The sequence below is a fragment of the Eleutherodactylus coqui genome, chromosome 1 (genome assembly GCF_035609145.1).
Source record: "Eleutherodactylus coqui strain aEleCoq1 chromosome 1, aEleCoq1.hap1, whole genome shotgun sequence".
Lineage (NCBI taxonomy): Eukaryota > Metazoa > Chordata > Amphibia > Anura > Eleutherodactylidae > Eleutherodactylus > Eleutherodactylus coqui.
This window is the reverse complement of record NC_089837.1, coordinates 288,467,337-288,490,989: the sequence shown is the minus strand read 5'-3', so window position 1 is coordinate 288,490,989 and position 23,653 is coordinate 288,467,337. Positions and strand designations below refer to the sequence as shown.

General features: G+C 47.3%; 1 protein-coding gene across 1 annotated transcript in view; it reads right to left on the bottom strand.

Annotated features, from left to right (window-relative positions):
* The window catches only part of LOC136572038 (lysophospholipid acyltransferase 2-like), a 50,747-nt gene extending 38,190 nt beyond the window's left edge, over nucleotides 1–12,557 (bottom strand). The window contains exons 1-2 of the mRNA XM_066572658.1: nucleotides 12,409–12,557; nucleotides 1,377–1,522 (exon numbers count right to left, since the gene is read on the bottom strand). Coding sequence (XP_066428755.1) covers nucleotides 1,377–1,522; nucleotides 12,409–12,474 — 212 coding nt within the window. The 5' untranslated portion in view covers nucleotides 12,475–12,557. The remainder of the gene's footprint in view (nucleotides 1–1,376; nucleotides 1,523–12,408) is intronic.
* Between the last annotated feature and the right edge of the window lie 11,096 nt (nucleotides 12,558–23,653).

Sequence of the window (23,653 nt, the reverse complement as noted above, 5' to 3'; positions counted from 1 at the left end):
TGTGGCTTGTGGGGGAGGTTACTCCTAAGTGGGTGACCCCTCTCAATAACATCCTTAAACTGTAATATGGCATTAGTGCCCTATTTCTAATTATACCAACCCTGAATGGCTAGATGACAGTCTTTTTTTTAGTCCATTTGTGGTTCTTTAGGCTATTTGTGCTATCAATATTTAGCAGTATATTTTGCAGACGCTGTATATGAAGTGAGGAAGAGGATGCTATCTCAAGTAAAGTCTTGTTAAACAAAAATGTTATATCTCTGGTATATAGTACATGGTTAAAGAGTACCTGCACTTTCACCTTTGGAGCACTTCTGCTCTGTTTGCCGGTTATGGCTCCTTTCAGCAGCTGTAGATAAGTGCCGCCGGAGTAGAAGTGTTCGGAAGGTGAAAGTGCAGGTACTCTAAGAAATTATGTGCAGTATATGTTGTTGGGAGTTCAAGTTTCTGTAGGCTTCAACTCAACCTGATGGAGAAATAGCGTCAAGGCAGCACAGGACATCAAATAAGAAGGTGAAATTTCAACTCTCTGCAGTAGTATAACTAGGAAATTTATGTGAGCATCTAACAAATAAGTAGAGATGGCTTATGGTGCTTTTGCATGGGGTGAGCTGTCGGGCAAACGATGCCTGAGAACTCACCCCGGTAATGCTCGCTCCTGTGCTATTACACAGGAGCTAGTATCGCTAGCATTGCTCACAGCTCTGCTGGCAGGAAGGTGGAGCGTGTCGGGTAGCGCTCTCTCCCCATACACTGTAAGCAGACAGTCCTTCAGAAGTGATCCACTGCTGTTTACACCAAACACCATGTTGTTAAGTTTTCTGCATGCAGAAGCTGAGTCATTCTCGCTCAGTCACTGCATGTGTTTACATGGCATGACTATCATTCAGACTCCTGCCAGAGCACAGGAATGTGAATGATTCTGAATGATAATCACGCCATGTGCTATTACACATGGTTATGATAAGGGCCTTCTTACACACAACGTTGGCAAAACACTGATATTGAGTGTGGCATTTTGCTGCGTTTTTACCGCCATTTTGGAAGCAGGTTACTATGTAAGACAGCAGTTTTTAACACACTCCATTATTGTGGGGTGCGATTAAAAAGCGTGAAAACGTGGCAAAATACAGCAGACACTATTCAAAAATCCTTTGAGCGCAGGTCTGCGAGGCCCAATTGAAATCAATGGGAACGTTCTACCGCAATTACTACGGCGTTCAAAATGCCGCAGTAATCGTGGTAAAAGCGCATGTGTGAGAGTGGCATAAGTGCTAACATTACCTTATGCATATTTGTTATTTGATGTCTGGATAACATTTTACTGCTATGGATCATTGGGTTTACATTTTAGGAGTGTAATACTCATAACTCACCAACCAAAGCAGTAGACTGAAAGACCGATTCCCAACAAGGTGGCAACGCCGTGTCTGACATTTGGTCTACAATGAGAAGGAGGCAGGCAGTATCGGAACAAGAAAGCCAAAATAAGAGCCGAGAGTTGCCCAGTGAGGAAAAGGCGCTAAAAAAAGAAAAACACATTGTAATTGCATGTAAATATCTAGAATATAGCTGAATTGCTAAGTACAACAGAGATGAACAGGTGTGGATCTAGGGATTATTTTGACTGCTATTATGGAGTCAGGAAAGAATTTTCCCCCCCAAAATGGGGTAAATTGGCTTCTGCATCATTGTTTTTTATGCCTACCTCTGGATCAACAAGGAGTGGGGGTGGAAACAGGCTGAACTGGATGGACATTTGTGTTTTTTCAGCCTAGCATACCATGTTATTATGTTACTTAAAGTGAGCCCCCGATCCTGGACAAACAACGATGGCTGCACCGCTTCTCTGACTACCAATGCACACTATGCATTAGTATGCATCATTACTCTTATACGGATGAGCATGATACACCGCAATTTTCCCATGCGCATAATGCAAATAGAACCCATTGATTTCATTCTTACTATTGCGTATCACGTTTGTCTGTTTAAGCCCTAAGGCACTACACCTGCTTTGGTTAATCAGTGCTGCCCACATGAGCAGTGCTGGCCTGTCAGAGCAGCATGTAATGTCTTAGAGCAGGGGTCCCTAACTCCAGTCCTCAGGGACCACCAACAGGTCATGTTTTCAGGATATCCTATGATGAATACACCTGTGGTAATGTCTGAGGCACCAACAATAATCACATCACCTGTGCAATACTAAGGAAATCCTGAAAAAACGACCTGCTGGGGGTCCCTGAGGACTGGAGTTGGGGAACACAGTCTTAGGCCTCATGTCCACAGGGAAAATCAGATCCGCTGCGGATTTGTAACGCGGATTTGGGCTGCGGATGCAGTGCGGATGCACTGTAATTGTCTTTTCTTTTTGATGCGGGAGATCAGTTGAGCTATGTGCTCTGAGCTCCCACATGCATGATCCGCACTAAAATGGAGCATGGCCATTTTTTTTCATGCTCCAGAAAATTTTTAATTACCATCCGCGGGTATTTATCTACCTGCGGGTGGTCAATGCATTCCTATGGGGCGCGGATCCGCGTGCGGGAAAAACGCTGCGGATTTTAATTCTTACTTTCCCTGTGGACATGAGGCCTTAGACTACCGTAGCATACTATGCACAGTGTGCATCGGGTAGTCGAAGCAGTGGTGTAGCCATTATTGAGTGTCCAGGCCCAGAGGGCTGCTTTAACCCTTTAAAGGCCATGTCCTTTTTTTTTTACATTTTAGTAATATTCTAAAAATTATAATTATTTTATTTTTCTATTGCCACAGCAGTTAGAGGGCTTGTTTTGTACAGGATGATGCACTGAAAATGTTTTTTTTTCAAACAGCACTGGAATGGAGATGGTGAAAATAATCTCTCCTGACTGTTCTAAATAATTGCATTCTCCATGAACTGAAGATTCTGGAGTATCAAACAGTTTACCACGATTTTGGTTGGCGTTTTCGAATGCAAGTTACCAAGTTTGACAGTGCTTTTTAACACACCCTATCATTGTGAAAAAAATGCGGAAACGGACGAAAATAGAGCGTTCCACCGCAGGTTGAGAGGCCCCATTGAAATCAATAACAGCATTGTACCGTGATTAGCTCAGCGTTTGAAATGCCATGATAATCTGGTAAAAAGCGCCAGTATGGGAGTGACCTTAGTGACCCATGTGCTGTGCAGCAAATTATGACATTACAACAGATCATCCCGCTCTCTCTACATTAGCATATGCATTTTATGTTCAAAAGGATTTTATTTATTTATTGTCACAGAGAAATTACAGACTGAATTGAAATATATCATATTGAATTAAGCTGCATGCAAAACAGAAGAACATTTTGCAGTCATATATAACATTACTAGATTTGTTGTCTTCCGTCGGTTGCGGCAAATGTCTCCCTTTCCTGTATATGTATATGTCAGATTAAACAATAAACATTTCACCGCTTTCCTATGCTGTGTCCACTGACCACCTGTCCGGTCAGGTCCCCCAGCCACTGAAGACTCCCTGGCGGGCTCCACCCAACCCCTTTCAGATACTTATTCAATCCAAAATCATACCTAAAATGTATAAGATTAGATAAAAGAGCTAAAGAAAGTGAGAACAGAAAAAGAAAAGAGTAAGGAAAGAGAAAAAAGGGAAGTTTTAGGGGGGAAAGTACCATGGGATCATAGACCTTACTCATTTATAAGGATTTCTCCAAATTTCCGTATAAAGCCACTTGGTTTATTTCTCATGAGACAGTTCCACTCCTCAGCCAAGATGTGATAGAGGGGGAATCCTGGAACTCCACCCATACAGCCCACATAGCGTGAAATTTTGAGTATTCAGTTTTGAGATCGCTGTATTTGAGCTCCTCCTCTCAAGGAGTCCGTGGCCTCCAACCACACTATTCTCAGGATTGCGACACTCTGTCTCTAATATCTAGGAATAATCTGTCTCATTACCATAATAAAGTGTTGGAGCAGGCTCTGTCTGAGCTGAGATATTGGACCAGGAGGGATAGACAGGAGCTCTAGCTCCAGCAGGAGATGAAGTGAGGGTACACATATAGCTCAGTATAGTCGTTATACATCCCGCCATAGGGGGCCTAAGAGGGGACAGTCCCAGCAGACGTGCAGCATGGAAGCTGTGTCAGACATACACCTCCAGAAACTGAGGGGTACATCTTGTGCAATCTGACAGGGGTTCTCTACCACTGTGAAATATATAGTGGAAGGGATTGGAGTTGATCAAAATATGTCCATGCAAATAGTAAGCTATTGGCATTATTTGCAATTTTCCAAAACATTGCAAACAGTGATTTATGAGCTTTTACATATCTGCTGCACGAGATTTACAAACTTCAGCTGGTGGCTGAGGTGACATTGTGGCTTGTCACAATTAGATAAAGGCTAGACTAGTGTTAGACTGAGGCCGTGGGGGTTTCCTGTCAGCACACGGCAGCTGTCGGAGTCTGCAGGTTTTTAATAACGTGAAGGACCTGCGATGATGTCACTGTCATGTGATCAGGGGCAGAGTCAGAGACCATGTGACAAATCACATGATGGTGACATCACAGGTCCTGTGAGCATACGGCTTCTGTCAGGCTCTGTGTTCTATATATGCTTTAGGACCTGCGATGACGTCACCATCATGTGATTAGGGGGAGGAGCATGTGAAGCACTCACACACTCCCAGACAATTGGTCGTTAGCACTTTGAAAACTGCTTGAACTTTGGCATTTTTCTAAACAACTGCCACAAAGAGCGGACTTCTTTATAATGTTTGTTCAACCAAACTCAAAACTGAATTCAACAGAAAGGAGAACTCTTAGTCCTTCCCTCATATTTACATACCTTTTCTGCCTTTGGCTGAATAAACTGCATGAAAATCTGCCACAAAAATGGTACGTGCGATGCCAGCCTAAGGGCTTCTTCAGACGGCGCATGCGTAAATACGCACGCTGCTATGGAGTCAATTTGCATTTGAACCAGTCTAAAGTCTTTTTTTTAACCATTTAAACTACGTGCTATTGCATGCAGAAATAAAATAGCACAATAATAGGGTCGGACCTATCTTTATTTGCACATATATCAACTACATGCAAGAAAGATAAGGTAAGGCCTATTTTTCTCTCACGTAGTAATATTGTGCGAGAATCACACTAGTGGAAACAAACCCATTGAAATCGATGGCTTCGTTTTGTCATGTTTTGCGGGCCCTATGGGCTTTAACAGTGGCCATCATTACGCAATGTTTTACAGGCGTGAAAAATCACACATTACCAAAACGCGCTGAAATGACACCATTGATTTCACCATTGATTACACGTGAGAAAAAAATAGGCCTTGCCTCATCTTTCTCACACGTAGTTGTTATACGTACGAGATAAGATAGGTCCAGCCTTATCGCTTTGCTTTTTTTTTCTCCACGCGTAATAGCGTGAAGCTTAAATGGTATTAAAAAAAAAGACATCGGACAGTTTCATGCGCAAATACGCTCTATACACAAATACACTAGTTTCCTGCGCAACAAAATCGTGCAGGAGCGAAAGTATTGTGTAACACGCTGGTCTGTTTAAGCCCTGAATCCAGTAATCCACTGCTGTGCTTTTCAATAGGACTGAAAAAGGTGTATACCCTGAAGTATATCAGGCACGTGTGCAGTATAGGCATACAGGCACATACAGTATGTAAATAAAACAGTGGACGTGGTGTCAGATGCAAACCAGACCGAGAGAAATTCTGGCTGATTCTTTGGTGTTTCTGATAAAGTCATTTTTGGAGCATTCGGCACATGAATTACAGCAAGTGTGACCTGCCAGACAGTAAGGGCGTATCAGTAAACAATGTATCCAATGGTTACAAGCTTTACAACAACTCTTAGATACAGTATCTGTAAGTGGACACAATAGGGATGAATGAGGCTCCGAAGGCAGATCTGGTTTATCTGCTTGGTGACCAAGCTTGTCTGCACCTTAATCACCAAGCCAAATTTTAGAAATCTGATGCGTCACTTTAATTCGGTCTGCACTTTCAAGTAAGGGCTCTCTCACATGCACGCATTGTTACAGCGTACGCAGGTTTTGCACGTGGAATACACTGTATCAATCAGTATTCTTGTATCTTAATGCCACCAGGAAGCCCTGGTGGAGACAAGAGTGACAGGGGCGTGATGCCCCTGTACCTGATTGGCTAATGACATGGCTCCCCTACAGATCCTGGAAGGTGAATAGGAATCTCGCGTCCCAGTTTCTGCCCAAAACTTGTCCTCTCTGCTGCTGCTGTCACTGTCCCAGCCTCCTAATCACAGTAGCTCAGTCATTAACACTGATGCCTCGCAGGGCTGGAATTGTAGGTTCATATCTGATGAAGGGTGATGTCTGTATTGGCTGTTTCATTCTTCTTGCATTCCTTTTTCTCTGGCAATGAAAGAACAAGCATGGTGATTCAGTCGCTAGCACTGCTATGCTGCTTCCATGACTCCTATTCATTTCTATAGGCGTTACAGAAACAGCCTAAGACAGCCCACTGCGACTGCTTCTGTAGATTCCGACCACACCTGGAGACAACATTTAGCCAGGTGGTACGCCAAATCTAGAGATGGTGCAGATCCTGGAGGTGGGACCCACACATATCAGACTCCTGTGGATATGCCATTGAAATCTTAGATGGGAATTCACCTTTAAGTTTTTTAATGGATTTGTGGGACAGTAGTAGAAATTAAATCACCAAAGCCTTGCAGGATTATTATCAGATTGCAATTGGAGCGATTCTGATAACTTGAATACATGTAATAACTCACTAATATATAAGAACGTGTAAGGCTGATGTCTTATTGTACTCATTGTTAAAAAATCAAGCCCCTAGAAGGAGTTGTCAGAATTGAAACTTTCTATGTGTGATTGTAAAGTTGCTACAAGTAAGTGACTACAATATAAGAGCAAAAAGATCATTTATTGCAGTAAACTGAACTCTTGAAGGGGGCCTCTAGTACCTGTTGGGCCACCAGCAGTGGGGAAAGTGTGTCACTCCACAGCAAATGTGAGTAAAAGAAATGAAAAAGGAGGGTGGAGCAAGACCCAGTGAGGGTAGTGGAATATTTATGGAGTACACTTTGATCTACATCTTCTAGTAGCTTAGAGTGTTGCGCCCCCATACCAGTTCTTTTCACATCCTTTTTACTCCACAGCAAAGGCCAGGATAGCTTTGTGCATGCTCTCACACATCCACTGGCCCCAACACCACCTAACAATCTGGTCAGAACGGCCCAGGTGCCAGGTAATTCGTTGATATGACCATCTAGCTTCTCGCATTCCAATAATGCGCTCCTCTCAAACTCTGTTAACTTGGTGAAATTTCATTGATTGCGTCAGAGTCATGTCTAGTGGTCAACAAGCTCTACATAAGCGGACAAACTGGTCCACTACACACAAGTAGCCTCTGTGAACCTTTTTATGGACTAAGGGTGCGTTCACACGAGCGCATAAACGGCGCGTTTTTGCGCCCAATCGTATATACGTGACCATCTGAGGCGTTGGTTTCGAATGTATTCGTTCGCACGGGCGATTTTACGGCGTGTAAAAACGGCAACCTGAAAAAACGGAACATACGCGACCGAAATACGTGCCAACGCATATTCGATGGCCGAAAAGATAGTTTGCAAAGTAGGAACAAACGATAATACGCTTTCTAGCTCTGGTCATGATCGCCGAAAAACGTTCTTTCCGGCGATTATACGCTGCGGACGTGCGAACGTAAATACGCCTACGCTCGTGTGACCGCGCCCTTAGGGTGAAACCACTTCTAGGGCCTCAGGTGCTACGACCAGTCACCTAATCACACCACACCTCTAATTGTTTGCTGTAACTGCATGCTGAGTTTTCCGCAAAACAACTCCTTCCCTTGCAGAGAGGGACAGCATATATTGTCCGGGTGTGAAAACCCGGACAATATACTCCTGGCTGAATAAGCCCACAGACTCAGTGGCCCCTTGTTTATAGTACTTATAGAACATAAAAGGTTCCCTTTAATAGGATAAACTGATATCCTAGAGTTTCCTTTAGGGCTTATTTAGAGGACCGTATATCGGCTCGGTTTTCACATCGAGCTGATATACGGTGTCCTTGTCTGCAGGGGGGGATGGAAGAGCCAGGAGCAGGAACTGAGCTCCCGACCCTTCCCCGCCCTTCGCCACTATTTGCAATGGGAGGGACGGGGTGGAGCTAAGCGTCGGGACTTAGCTGCGCCCCTGTCTCACCCCCTCGTATTGCAAATAGTGGCAAGGGGCGGAGAGGGGCGGGAGCACAGTTCCTGCTCCTGGCTCTTCCATCCCCCCCCCCCCTGCAGACAAGGACACCGTATATCGGCTCGGCGTGAAAACCGAGCCGATATACGGTCATCTAAATAAGCCCTTCCAGTGTTTCTCAACTCCAGTCCTCAGGACCCCCCAACAGGTCAGGTTTTCAGGATTTCCTCAGTATTGCACAGGTGATGTAATTATTGTCAGCGCCTCAGACATTGCCACAGGTGTTCTTACTATAGGAGATCCTGAAAACATGACCTGTTGGGGGGTCCTGAGGACTGGAGTTGAGAAACACTGCCTTAGACTGTCTTTTTTGGCACTTTTTACAAACCTTTTGTAGTATTTTTTTGGTCACACATAGCTTTTTTTGTTGTTTTATTTCTATAGAAAAAACACCTATAAAAAATGCCATACTGACAACATAAACCAAAACGAAAACTGAGGACATAAAAATGCTATTACAAAATAATAAGTGTGTTTCATATTTTCCTTTTGATCTACAATCTGGATTGCTGAAAAAGAAATCCAACAAAAGCGCCAGCTTTTTCCTGAGCAGAGCGTACATATTTGAATGCTACAGACATGGTGCTCTTCCTCCACTGACTTGGGAAAAACACCCGGTAAAAAACTGTAGTTTTATATATCACAATTAAAAAAGTTATTTTGTGCAACAGTGGTGCCACTTTATTTGGCGCCAGTCACAGATAACCATCTCTTGGTAAGTGTAAGGGCGCCCACCCACTGGCGATTTTTTTTCCTTTGCGTTTTTTCTCAAGAGCAATTAGTATTGAATTTTTTCCTGTCCACTGGCGTTTTTTTTTCCGGTCCGTTGCAATTTTTAACATAGGAACTGTCAGTTGCATATGTGTCCTTATTTTTCTCTTAATGCACCCATGAATGTCAACGGAAATTAACGGAAAAGGTGCGAAAAAGCCACGAAAAACGAGTGGAAAACGCTGCATTTTTCACGCACGAAAATCGCAAACGCCAGTGGGTGGGCGCCCTAATATAACAGGAAACTGCTGTTATGAGATATTATGAGACACTTTTCTCTTCATGACGACTGAGTGCCAGGCCGGCTGCACACGACCGGATTTCTATTGCAAAATCCGTGATCGTCACCCACGCAGACGATCCGCTGTATTCTGCACACATTGAAAGAATAGAACATTCACATGGTACTGGTGTATCTTGACGCCACCGGAAGCTAGGGGTGTGACAGGGGTTGCATGGAGAAACGCCTCTGTCACACCCCTAGCTTCCGATTGGCGGCTGACGTGTGCTTTGCGTGGCGGCTCCATACATTGTCTTCCCCGCTTCCCCACAAGCTTGGGCGCTTGCCCACATGTCGCAGGTGTTGTTTGCATCCAGGCTCCGGCTCTGACTGTCCTCACCTATCTGCCGACCCTAGTGCATTTAGCTCCCTCCCTCCGTGCTGCAGACTCCGACATTGTAGATACTGAGCGCCGTGATCCATTACTGCCCCCCCATCCCTCCCACTGACTCTGCAGTGCTGGTGCTCCACACTCCGACGCTGCAGATACAGAATCCTTCCCCCGCTGCTGTGCTGGGGTTGATGACAGCTCCGTCCGCTGCCGCTAACTCTGCAGCTCTGGTGCTCCACAGTCCGAAGGTGCAGTGAGAGAACACTTCCCCTGTCGCGCTGTGGACGCCCCACTGTGCGCTCGGTATCCGGGTGTCTGCCTGGCCCCATAGCTACTGTGTGCGCTATGCAGTCGCTTGCCGTCCATTCCTGGCAATCAGCTCCTGGGGGCGTGAAGGGGCTGCCAAGGCAGCCAATCCACTCCTGGGAGCCTGAACGCCCTGTCAAACTGGCTGCATCTTGTTGCCACCCAAACTTCCGGTGACGTCAAGATACACCAGTACCCATTCGCATATCTGCTCAGATGAGCAGATTTCCGCAAGCGAATGTTAAATTGCAGTATGTGCTATTTTTCTGTGGAATCCACTGAAGTCTATAGAAGCTGTCAAACCCGCATGTGGAATCTGACCTGTCCGTGTGAGACCGGCCTTATTGGGGCAGAAGCCGACAATGCCAGTATTCACATCACCCATGAACAGGGCAGTAATTATAACAAGGCACTTGAGGGCACATGCCTAAGGCATCTAGAAAGGGAGGGGCATCACTTTACAGCTAAAATTAAGTTTATTATGTATGTGTAACCTTAGTGCTTCTAACCTGTCATGCTGATAAGCAGCGGTCCTGCTGTGAATGCAGTTCACCAGCTATATAAATTAGTACACAGACAGTGCTGATAACAGCACCAACCATACGTCTTTTGATGACGACCATTGAGGGGTGTTATTCGGCAGCGCCATCTTTTCACGGTGTTGCATTAGAAGCCCAGAGCGGGTCTCCTGTGTCAGGTACAGCGGGTGCTTGACTGTCAGATGACACCTGGACACTTACTCTAACACTGGGGCCTGAAGAAAACTCAGATTGCTGGTGTTTACACCCCTTTACACCCTGTGGTCACACTGACATAGGGAGGGGGCTTCCTCTGTCACCTATCAAACCCCTACAATGTGATTGCAGTGTCCCAATGGGTTGCTTTAGCACCCAGAGGCTTCAATATAGCCTCTGTGTCTGCCAGCTACAGTGGCCTGTGAGGCTCAGCCTCTGGCTGGGCTTCATATGCTTTCTAATACACTAACTCATAAAATAAGGTGATAATTAAGTCCCCTAGAGGGACAAAAATAAAAAGTTTAAAAAGTATAAAAAAAATACTAAAATAAAAAAGTCAAAACCCCACCTTTCCTCATTTACTATGTACAAAAAAAAAGTAATATATGTGGTACTGTTGCATCCATAATGACCCAGAGAAAGAAATTAGTAAGTTATTTAACCCACACAGTGCAAGCCATGAAAAAAATACAAAAAAAATCTCGTATTACAAAAAACAGAATACAAAATGTTCAAGAACGTCTCATGGATCAACAAATGGTATTATTAAAAAGTACAACTCATCCTGCAAAAAAACCCCCACTTTTTACATCACCAATGACAAAAAAAAGTGTTAGTGGCCTTTGACTGCAGCAATAAACAAAAAAAATATTTTTTCAAAAAAGTGTGAAAAAGTTGCAACGCCCCCCCCCCCCCCTCCAACTATATAAATTTGGTAAAGAAAAGCACATTACACAGTCACAAAGGACATCTTAAGGGCCTATGTACACGTGTATATCGGCTGGCGTCTTCACAGCCGTCCGATATACACTCATGTAAATAAGCTTTAAGGCCCATTTAAATCTAACGATTGTCACTCAAAATTTGCTAGAACGAAGGTGCGTGATAATCGTTACGTCTAAACACGAGGCCATCGTACACATCTCGTTTGTTGCTCAGTTTCAGCCTCTATACAATTCATCGGCGGCTCGCTCACTTGTTACGTCTAAACACAGGAGTGTGCAGCCCTGAACGAGAAGTTAGCGATTCTCAACGATGATCTGCCTGTCTGAACATTCTGCAAGAGTGCGGTGACGTCACTCGCTCGTTCAGACGAGAATCATGCCGTGTAAAGGGGGCACTAGGGACCTTCGGCAGTGACAGGAAGGAAGAAGGCAGCCTTGTAAGTTTACGGGAGTCTCCCACACAAGGAAGTGCCGTCTACGGAAAGCATCTGTCACTTTTTATTACAGTCACTCCAATTCAATACAGAGTCTTATCTGGTGTATGCAGACGCAGGGCATCACCACCATGCTAAACAAGGGGCACGCCTGTAGGAGGAAGAGAAGAAAAGTTTGCTCGTCAGCCACATAGGCAGCGCAGTGGTCTGGCAGAGGTGCCCGCGGGGCGACACTACAATGCAGGGTGACGTCACAGAGGACATTCCCGTCTGCAGCCGCCGCCTCCCGCGCTTCTCTAGTTCAGTCTGCGTACGAGGCGGCATCTCGTCACTGTCCAGTAGTTGCAGATAGGCGCCCGCGGCCTCTCACTCCCAGAACTCGGGGGTCGTAGTGACCGCGGCCGCTCAGTCATTCATTCATCAGCAGCAGTGTCATGGAAGCCGCCGAGAACTTGTTCTGTAGCCCGCTGCAACATACATGTGTCACAATCGGACATGTCACCGCACCGTCCCAGCAGCCCGGGACGAGGACAGCGCGCACACACCTGTTCTGTGGGGAGGTCTCGGAGCATTTGCCTCACGACATGGACGGGCGCCCCAGCTTCCTTCATGTTGTCGCCTCTCCAGTTGTACTACTCAGCCTCTTCCTGAGTGATGATCTTCACACCCGTTCTGCACTGACTTCACTGACACTTTACCTACTACCACACCCGCCCACATACCACACCCGAAAAGCACACTGACAGGGGGAGAACCTGCCTCATGCAGGGAGGACACCCGGAGTAAACCCAGGGCCGAGGTGTAACTTCTGTGGGAGAACTATTGCCATTGTTAACAAAATTAGCACAAATTGGGTTATATTTCCGTATGTAACCGCAAGGATAAGGGCGCGCTCGCTGCTGCGCCAATCATGTTGGACAATTACGGAGTGCCAGCATAGCCTGACAGACCAAATGACTACCCCAAAAATGGTGCTAATAGAAACCGCAGGTCGCCCTACAGAAAACAACCCCAATGACCAAATACTAGTGATGAGCGAGCATTGCCCTTAGCGAGTACCTGCCCGCTCGAGACAAAAGGTTCGGGTGCCAGCAGCGGGCAGGGAGCTGCGGGGGAGAGCGGGGAGGAACGGAGGGGAGATCTCTCTCTACCCCCCACTCCCCCCCCCCCCCCCCCCGCTGACTGCCGCTACTCACCGCTCCCCCGCGCCGGCACCCGAACCTTTTCTCTCGAGCGGGCAGGTACTCGCTAAGGGCAATGCTCGCACGAGCAATTGCCCATAGCGAGTATGCTCGCTCATCTCTACCAAATACTAAAAATTCAGGGTGGTCCGAAGTTGGCGACAAAGTATTTTTTCAAAGATATTTTATTATTTAAAAGTAGTATAACGAAAAAAAACATGTTTGGTATCGCCGTAGTTGTGCTGAGTCAAAGAATAAAGTTCACATGACAGTTTTGCCACCATAATTCTCATCCCCGCCATTGAAGCCCTCAGGGCTCTATCACACGGGACGGAATATTGCGCAACAGCGATGTAGAATATGCCCTCCCTGAGCTTCCTGCCAGCAGGATTCTGCTATTGTCAACCCCCATCTCTCAGTGGAGGATCGCTTATGCCTATTTTCGTTAACCCTGAAGCAAATAGGCTACGGGTCACATATGCGCGGCCGTGGCTGAATTCATTTCAAGGGCGCAGACTGATAGCCAAGCGCTATGCTCGGCTATTTTCATCAGCCCCATTAAATTGAATGGAGCTGCGCGCTTCATTTAGTTCCTTGGAACTGACGAAGAAAGCCAAGTGCTATGCTCAGATACCCCGTTGAAATAAATGGAGCCACAACCACATATGTGCCACCAGTTGCCTATTCGCTTCAGCCATACAAAAATAGGAAAAAGCAATCCTGCAGTGAGAGATAAGGGGGGACACGGGTCCCCTGTTCTTGGGATTGGTGGGGGTCCCAGTGGTCAGACCCCCACTGATATTTCAGTTTTCACCCATTCAATAGATAACCCCCTTAAGGCCAATTGCAAAGAAGTCAGAATATCACTCGAAGAGGTTGGCCATTTTTAACCCCTAAATAACCACCCGACAGAAATGGAGCTAGTGGAGATAGCTGCTTAACTCCTTGGATGCTGCGTACAACCAAGCAGGTAGCCTGATAGGGGGCCTCTCTGATACTTCATCGGCAGCCCTCATGCCACGATCATGGACTGCCGATAGGTTCACATGGCAACCCGGAGCCTAGTGCAAGGTCTCAAAACTGCGAGGTAGTGCAATCTATAAATTCCTGCAGAGGCCTAATAGACTACAACTGGAATGCATAATATACTGGTATACAGAAGTATTTAAGCGTATTGTCAAGTGCTCTCAAGTTCAAGGCCTTTACGGGGAGTAAAAATTTGTTAGATTTTATATATATATATTTTTTTTAAATATATAAAAAAATAAAATACTGTAGTAAAAGAAACACCTTTTCCCCATTTTTCAGATAAAAAAATAAGCATAATTGGTATTGCCACGTCCATAAAAATCTGAAGCCTTAAAGGACCACTCCGTCAAAAAAGCATTTTTTTCATCCTTGTCTCCTCACCTGATGTCCTGTCACACTCTGGAGGTCTTTTCTCTATATTGCAGTCACTTCCATGCAGTACAGTTGCCTGTCTGATGCTTATCACGTGCCATGTTGATGGTAAGATTTTTGCTTTCACTTTTACATTAATCTCATGAGCCATCAGCACAGCATTAGGGTGCATTCAGACGACCGTATATCGGCCGCCGGCCGATATACGGCGTCTCTCTCTGCAGGGAATGGAGGCTGGAAGAGGCGGGAGCAGTGATCTGAGCTCCCTCCCCCTCTTTGCCCCTCTGCACTATTTGCAATGAGAGGAGGTGGGGCGGGGGCGGGGCTAAATTCCGGGAATTAGCTCGGCCCCCGTCCCACCTCTCCTCATTTATAATAGTGCAGGGGGGTGGAGAGGGGGCGGGAGCTCAGAGCACTGCTCCCGACTCTTCCAGCCTCCTCCCCCTGCAGAGAGAGACGCCGTATATCGGCTGGGCGTGAAAACCCAGCCGATATACGGTCGTCTGAATGCACCCTTAGCCAGAGGATATACCATTTCTGCCTGCTGGGTGGACAGTTTATTTATCATTTTCTTCTAAATAAGCTAGAAACCATAAGTATACAGTCAAGAGAATGAGCTGTGATCTCCTCTGTTATAACTATGTGGCAGGAGCTGTGTGATCATAACCAGTAACTGTCATAGAAATCTCTGTATGACCCAATGAGTAGTTCCTGTGGTACAGTCCATGTAATAGCATTACATAGACTGAGAAACTGAACACATAAACCTAAGTAATGGCTTTTTTATATGGGGCAATTATCGTTCAGATTCCTGCGCCCGTGGGAATTTAAACAATAATCGTCCCGTGTAAACTCTTGCAGTGACTCAATGACTGAACGAGAATCGCTAAGCTGTTCAGTTTCTGCATGCAGAGAACTGTACAATGTTTAGTTCAGTGTAAACAGCAGTAAGTAACTTCTGAACGACTGTCTGCTTACTGTGAAAGGGGGCGGCGGGGGGAGAACGCTCCATCCCCATTCTGGCAGTACTGTGAGAGATGCTAACGATACTCGCACTTATGTAACCGCACAGGAGCGAGCATCACTGGGACGAGCTGTTGGGCATTGTTTGCTTGACAGCTTGTACTGTGTAAAAGGACCTTAAATCTGAGCTGGTCAGAATTGAGATCACATGACCATCTGAGGAAACGGAGGCCAATAGTTTCAGATAGAAAGGAATAACTAATAGAGATGAGCGAGCACCAAAATGCTCGGGTGCTCGTTACTCGGGACGAAATTATCACGATGCTCGAGGGTTCGTTTCGAGTAACGAACCCCATTGAAGTCAATGGGCGACCCGAGCATTTTTGTATATCGCCGATGCTCGCTAAGGTTTCCATTTGTGAAAATCTGGGCAATTCAAGAAAGTGATGGGAACGACACAGCAACGGATAGGGCAGGCGAGGGGCTACATGTTGGGCTGCATCTCAAGTTCCCAGGTCCCACTATTAAGCCACAATAGCGGTAAGAGTGCCCCCCCCCCCCTCCCAACAACTTTTACTTCTGAAAAGCCCTCATTAGCAATGCATACCTTAGCTAAGCACCACACTACCTCCAACAAAGCACAATCACTGCCTGCATGACACTCCGCTGCCACTTCTCCTGGGTTACATGCTGCCCAACCCCCCCCCCCCCCCCCGCACGACCCAGTGTCCACAGAACACACCAAAGTGTCCCTGCGCAGCCTTCAGCTGCACTCATGCCACGCCACCCTCATGTCTATTTATAAGTGCGTCTGCCATGAGGAGGAACCGCAGGCACACACTGCAGAGGGTTGGCACGGCTAGGCAGCGACCCTCTTTAAAAGGGGCGGGGCGATAGCCCACAATGCTGTACAGAAGCAATGAGAAATATAATCCTGTGCCACCGCCATCAGGAGCTGCACACGTGGGCATAGCAATGGGGAACCTATGTGCCACACACTATTCATTCTGTCAAGGTGTCTGCATGCCCCAGTCAGACCGCGTTTTTTTTATAAATAGTCACAGGCAGGTACAACTCCGCAATGGGAATTCCGTGTGCACCCACAGCATGGGTGGCTCCCTGGAACCCACCGGCTGTACATAAATGTATCCCATTGCAGTGCCCTGGACAGCAGAGCTAACGTCAGATTAAATACAGGTGGACTTCGGCTCACACTGCATGCCCCAACCTGACCGAGCTTTTTAATTCATAGACACAGGCAGGTACAACTCCCTATTGTGAAGTCCCTGTGGACCGACAGCATGGGTGGGTGCCAGGAAGCCACCGGCGGCACATAAATATATCCCATAGCATTGCCCATCACAGCTGAGGTAATGTCATGTTAAATGCAGGTGGACTTCGGCCCACACTGCCTGCCCCAGTCAGACTGGGTTTCTTTAGAAGTGGACACATGTAGTTACAACTCCGTGTGGACCGACAGCATGGGTGGCTCCCTGGAACCCACCGGCGGTACATAAATATATCCCATTGCAGTGACCAGCACAGCTGATGTAACGTCAGCTGTAATGCAGGTGGGCAAAAAATTAATTGGATTACACTGTAGGCGAGGGCCCCAAAAAATTGGTGAATTGGTTAATGTGGCTTAATTGGTAACTAGGCCTGCAGGCAGCCCAGTTAAAATAAAAATTGGTTCAGGTGCAAGTTTCAACGCTTTAATGAGCATTGAAACGTATAAAAATTGTTTACAAAAATTATATGACTGAGCCTTGTGGGCCTAAGAAAAATTGCCCGTTCGGCTTGATTACGTCAGGTTTCAGGAGGAGGAGCAGGAGGAGGAGGAATATTATACACAGATTGATGAAGCTAAAAGGTCCACGTTTTTGATGGTGATAGAGAACGATGCTTCCATCTGCGGGTGCAGCCTACGTATTGCTTAGGTATTGCTGCTGTCCGCTGGTGAAGAAGAGAAGTCTGGGGAAATCCAGGCTTTGTTCATCTTGATGAGTGTAAGCCTGTCGGCACTGTCGGTTGACAGGCGGGTGCACTTATCCGTGATGATTCCCCCAGCCGCACTAAACACCCTCTCTGACAAGACGCTAGCCGCAGGACAAGCAAGCACCTCCAGGGCATACAGCGCGAGTTCAGGCCACGTGTCCAGCTTCGACACCCAGTAGTTGTAGGGGGCAGAGGCGTCACCGAGAACGGTCGTGCGATCGGCTACGTACTCCCTCACCATCCTTTTACAGTGCTCCCGCCAACTCAGCCTTGACTGGGGAGCGGTGACACAGTCTTGCTGGGGAGCCATAAAGCTGGCAAAGGCCTTGGAGAATGTTCCCCTGCCTGCGCTGTACATGCTGCCTGATCTCTGCGCCTCCCCTGCTACCTGGCCCTCGGAACTGCGCCTTCTGCCACTAGCGCTGTCGAATGGGAAGTTTACCATCAGTTTGTCCACCAGCGCCCTGTGGTATAGCATCATTCTCTAACCCCTTTCCTCTTCGGGAATGAGAGTGGAAAGGTTCTCCTTATAGCGTGGGTCGAGCAGTGTGTACACCCAGTAATCCGTAGTGGCCAGAATGCGTGTAACGCGAGGGTCACGAGAAAGGCATCCTAACATGAAGTCAGCCATGTGTGCCAGGGTACCTGTACGCAATACATGGCTGTCCTCACTAGGAAGATGACTTTCAGGATCCTCCTCCTCCTCCGGCCATACACGCTGAAAGGATGACAGGCAAGCAGCATGGGTACCCTCAGCAGTGGGCCAAGCTGTCTCTTCCCCCTCCTCCTCATGCTCCTCCCCCTCCTCCTCCTCCTCCTCAACGCGCTGAGATATAGACATGAGGGTGCTCTGACTATCCAGCGACATACTGTCTTCCCACGCCTCCGTTTCCGAGCGCAAAGTGTCTGCCTTTATGCTTTGCAGGGAACTTCTCAAGAGGCATAGCAGAGGAATGGTGACGCTAATGATTGCAGCATCCCCGCTCACCATCTGGGTAGACTCCTCAAAGTTTCCAAGGACCTGGCAGATGTCTGCCAACCTTTCCGAGCAGGTATGACAAGTGTGGGTAGCTTTTCAGAAAGCGCTGAACCACCAAATTAAAGACATGGGCCAGGCATGGCACGTGCGTGAGGCTGCCGAGCTGCAGAGCCGCCACCAGGTTACGGCCGTTGTCACACACGACCATGCCAGGTTGGAGGCTCAGCGGCGCAAGCCAGCGGTCGGTCTGCTCTGTCAGACCCTGCAGCAGTTCGTGGGCCGTGTGCCTCTTATCTCCTAAGCTGAGTAGTTTCAGCACGGCCTGCTGACGCTTGCCCACCGCTGTGCTGCCACGCCGCGCGACACCGACTGCTGGCGACGTGCTGCTGCTGCTGACACATCTTGATTGCGAGACAGAGGTTGCGTTGGAGGAGGAGGAGGGTGGTTTAGTGGAGGAAGCATACACCGCCGCAGATACCACCACCGAGCTGGGGCCCGCAATTCTGGGGGTGGGTAGGACGTGAGCGGTCCCAGGCTCTGACTCTGTCCCAGCCTCCACTAAATTCACCCAATGTGCCGTCAGGGAGATATAGTGGCCCTGCCCGCCTGTGCTTGTCCACGTGTCCGTTGTTAAGTGGACCTTGGCAGTAACCGCGTTGGTGAGGGCGCGTACAATGTTGCGGGAGACGTGGTCGTGCAGGGCTGGGACGGCACATCGGGAAAAGTAGTGGCAACTGGGAACCGAGTAGCGCGGGGCCGCCGCCGCCATCATGCTTTTGAAAGCCTCCGTTTCCACAAGCCTATATGGCAGCATCTCCAGGCTGATCAATTTGGCAATGTGCACGTTTAACGCTTGAGCGTGCGGGTGCGTGGCGGCGTACTTGCGCTCAAACAGTGGCGCTAGCGGCGTCTGGACGCTGCGCTGAGAGACATTGCTGGATGGGGCCGAGGACAGCGGAGGTGAGGGTGTGGGTGCAGGCCAGGAGATGGTAGTGCCTGTGTCCTCAGAGGGGGTTGGATCTCAGTGGCAGGTTGGGGCACAGGGGGAGAGGCAGTGGTGCAAACCGGAGGCGGTGAACGGCCTTCGTCCCACCTTGTGGGGTGCTTGGCCATCATATGCCTGCGCATGCTGGTGGTGGTGGCTCCCCAGCTGATCTTGGCGCGACAAAGGTTGCACACCACTGTTCGTCGGTCGTCAGGCGTCTCTGTGAAAAACTGCCACACCGTAGAGCACCTTGACCTCTGCAGGGTGGCATGGCGCGAGGGGGCGCTTTGGGAAACAGTTGGTGGATTATTCGGTCTGGCCCTGCCTCTACCCCTGGCCACCGCACTGGCTCGGCCTGTGCCCACACCCTGACTTGGGCCTCCGCGTCCTCGCCCGCGTCCACGTCCTATAGGCCTACCCCTACCCCTCAGCATGGTGTATTACCAGTAGTGCAGAAACAGAACGCTGTAATTAAATGTGCCGCTTATTGACCTGTGGTTGGAGGCTCACTTCGCTTACCGAACGCACAGCAGAGCCAGGAAATAATTTTGCGCAAGCCTGCTGTAACACTTAGCTGGCTGTGTATGAATTAGGAGGACAACTACACCCAGCACAGACCCAGTACACTGAGGACAGTCACAGGCAGCCCAAATAGATTTTTTTTCCCAAATGTTTTTGGAAAGGCCCACTGCCTATATTCAATAAATATATGTCTTCTGTTCCTGCCTCACCGCTACTGGCCCTGGAGTATGTAAAATAACTGCAGACTGTTGCACTGTGGACAGGAATACAGCGGTGATGTAACAGCCAACACAGAGCCAGGAAATAATTTTGCGCAAGCCTGCTGTAACACTTAGCTGGCTGCGTATGAATTAGGAGGACAACTACACCCAGCACAGACCCAGTACACTGAGGACAGTCACAGGCAGCCTAAATAGATTTTTTTTTCCAAATGTTTTTAGAAAGGCCCACTGCCTATATTCATTAAATATATGTCTTCTGTCCCTGCCTCACCACCACTACTGGCCCTGGAGTATTTATAATTACTGCAGGGCGCAATGCTCTGCACGGCCGATATACAAAAAAAAAAAAAGTGCAACACTGCAAAAAGCAGCCTCCACAGTACAGCACACGGTTAGATGTGGCCCTAAGAAGGACCGTTGGGGTTCTTGAAGCCTAAAATACTCCTAACGCTCTCCCTATAGCAGCTCCGGCACCAACAGCACTTTCCCTCCTCTATGTCAGGATAAATCTGTGCCGAGCCGCGGGAGGGGCCGATTTTTATACTCGGGTGACACCTGATCTCGCCAGCCACTCACTGCAGGGGGGTGGTATAGGGCTTGAACGTCGCAGGGGGAAGTTGTAATGCCTTCCCTGTCTTTCTATTGGCCAGAAAAGTGCGTTAATGTCTCAGAGATGAAAGTGAAAGTAACTCGAACATCGCGTGGTACTCGTCACGAGTAACGAGCATCTCGAACACGCTAATACTCGAACGAGTATCAAGCTCGGACGAGTACGTTCGCTCATCTCTAATAACTAACCAAGGTAATACTAGCTAATTTATATTTACTGTGGGGATGGCTACAGATCAAATGAAAAAAATATTTCAATGGAGTGGCATTTTAAAATATACTATTATATATTCCACACGGTGAACGTTGTAAGAAAAAAATAGTACCACAATTGCGTTTCTTTGGTACACCATCTCCTAAAAAAACTTGAATAAAAATTATCTAGAAGTAATATGTAAAAATCAAGCCCTCACACAGCCCCATCAATGGAAAAATAAAAAAGTTACAGAATATGGTGGCAGAAAGCATTATTTCTTCACACATGGTAGAAATGCTACGGAATTTCCACTGCAGGAATCGCTGCAGAAATTCCATAGCATTTACAACACAAACCATGTGGAGGAGATTTCAAAAATCAGCTTTTATGAAAAGAATAAACTTTGGTACCGTGTTAGGCTACATTCACATGTGCAATCGCGATATGAGGTCGAGAGACACGGGGCAAAGCAAAAAAATAGGACATGCAGCGATATTTTACATCACAGGTGATTTTTTACCTCATTGCTGTGAGGGAAAATATTGCTCATGTGTATCACTCTGTTCAAAAGAATGGAGTTCATGTTCATGTGCATGTAGCCTTAGCCAGGAGAAAAAATGTGGTTGTTCTCAGTAAGAGAAACGATTATAAAAGGTATCAAATCTACTAGATTACTAAATTGTGCAATGAGACATTTGGCTGCAGTAAGGATGTGGAGGAGCAGCCTGGCATCAGCTACTCTTGGGGAGACATTTAGTAAATATATTAATGGCCTATAGCAGGGGTGTCAAACTCATTTTCAGCAAGGGCCACATCAGCCTTAGGGTGCCTACCCACTGGTGTTTGCGATTTTCGTGCGTGAAAAACGCAGCATTTTCCGCGCGTTTTTGGCGCGTTTTCGCTGAATTTTCGCGGCTTTTTCGCGCCTTTTCCGTTAATTTCCATTGACATTCATGGGTGCATTAGGAGAAAAATAAGGACACATATGCAACTGACAGTTCCTATGTTAAAAATTGCAACGGACCAAAAAAAAAACGCAAATGGACAAGAACATTCTATCCTAATTGCTCTTCAGAAAAAATGCAAAACGCAAAGGAAAAAAAATCGCAAGTGGGTAGGCGTGCTTATGGTTACCTCCAACAGGCCGATTGTAATTGTAAGACAGTATAGTAAGGGCCTGTTCACACAAGCGTATTTGCGTACATAATATGCAGTGAATAGAAGCCAATGATTTCAATGAGATCATTCACACAGCATGACCTATTTTGTTACGTACTACGCACCTCCGTAGGCCATTGGAGTGAATGGGGCGCGCAAATAGACAGTGAATGCGCAGTAAAACTATATTCACTGCATATTTGCTCACCATTTCAGTGGGCCCAAGTATGTAAGCATAAGCAATTTTCTATTGCGCAACTACACAGCATATTTGTGCCACTGAAATACGATTACGCCCATGTGAACAAGCCCTAATAGTGACCCCTATAGTTGTCGCAGTAGTAATAGTGTCCCCTATAGTGTCCACAGTAAAAATAGTGACTCTCATAGTGGCCCTAGTAAAAATAGTGACTCTCATAGTGGCCCCAGTAATAATATTGACTCCCATAGTGGCTCCAGTAGTAACAGGATACCCCATTGTGGCCCAATTAGTAATAGCATCTCCCACAGTGGCCCCAGTAGTAACAGGGACCCCCACAGTGGCCTCAGTAGTACTAGTGACTCCGACAGCGGCCCCAGTAGTAATACTTTCCCCCACAGTCGCCTCAGTAGTAATAGTGACACTCCACAGTGGTCCCAGTAGTAATAGTGTCCCCTACAGTGGCCCCAGTAGTAATAGCAACCCCCACAGTGGCCTCAGTAGTAATAGCAACGCCAACAGTGGCCCCAGTAGAAAGAGCGACCCCCACAGTGGCCCCAGTAGTAATAGCGACCCCCACAGTGACCCCAGTAGAAATAGTGATCCCTGCAGTGGCCTCAGTAGTATTAGCGACCTCCACAGTGGCCCCAGTGGGATTAGCAACCCTAACAGTGGCTCCAGTAGTATTAGCGACTCCCACAGTGGCCCCAGTAGTAATAGCAATCTCCACAGTGGTCCCAGTAGTAATAGTGACCCCCACAGTAGCCCCAGTAGTATTAGCGACTCACCACAGTGGCCCCAGTAATAATAACGACCCCTACAGTAATATTAACCCCACAGTAATAATATTATCCCCCTCAGTACGGTAGTAATAACCACACAGAAATATTAACCCCCTTAGTAATATTAACCCCCTCAGTAATATTAACCACTCAGTAATATTAACCGCCTCAGTAGTAACAACCCCTTTAGTAATATAAACCCCACAGAAATATTAACTCCCTCAGTAGAAATAAGCACCTCAGTAATATTAACCCAACAGTAATAATATTAACCCCCCTCAGTAATATTATTAACCCCCCACAGTAATGTTAACCCCATAGTACTAATAGTTCCCCCCAACCCATATACTTATCTCCTCCTTGCAGTCAGAGCCGCTTCTCCTCTGCTCGTGCTGATCCCCATTGCACGCTGACGTCAGTGTGTGACCCTGGAACCTTTCCTCCCTTGTCCTCTCCTGCAGAACTGAGGAGCAGAGGACTCAGGGGAGGAGGATCCCGGCTTCACACTGACGTCAGAGTGTGTGCTGAGATCAGCGCTGCCAGCGTGATTACCAGCAGGGAGCTGCGGCACCCCAGTCGGTAATCAATACAGTGGTGAG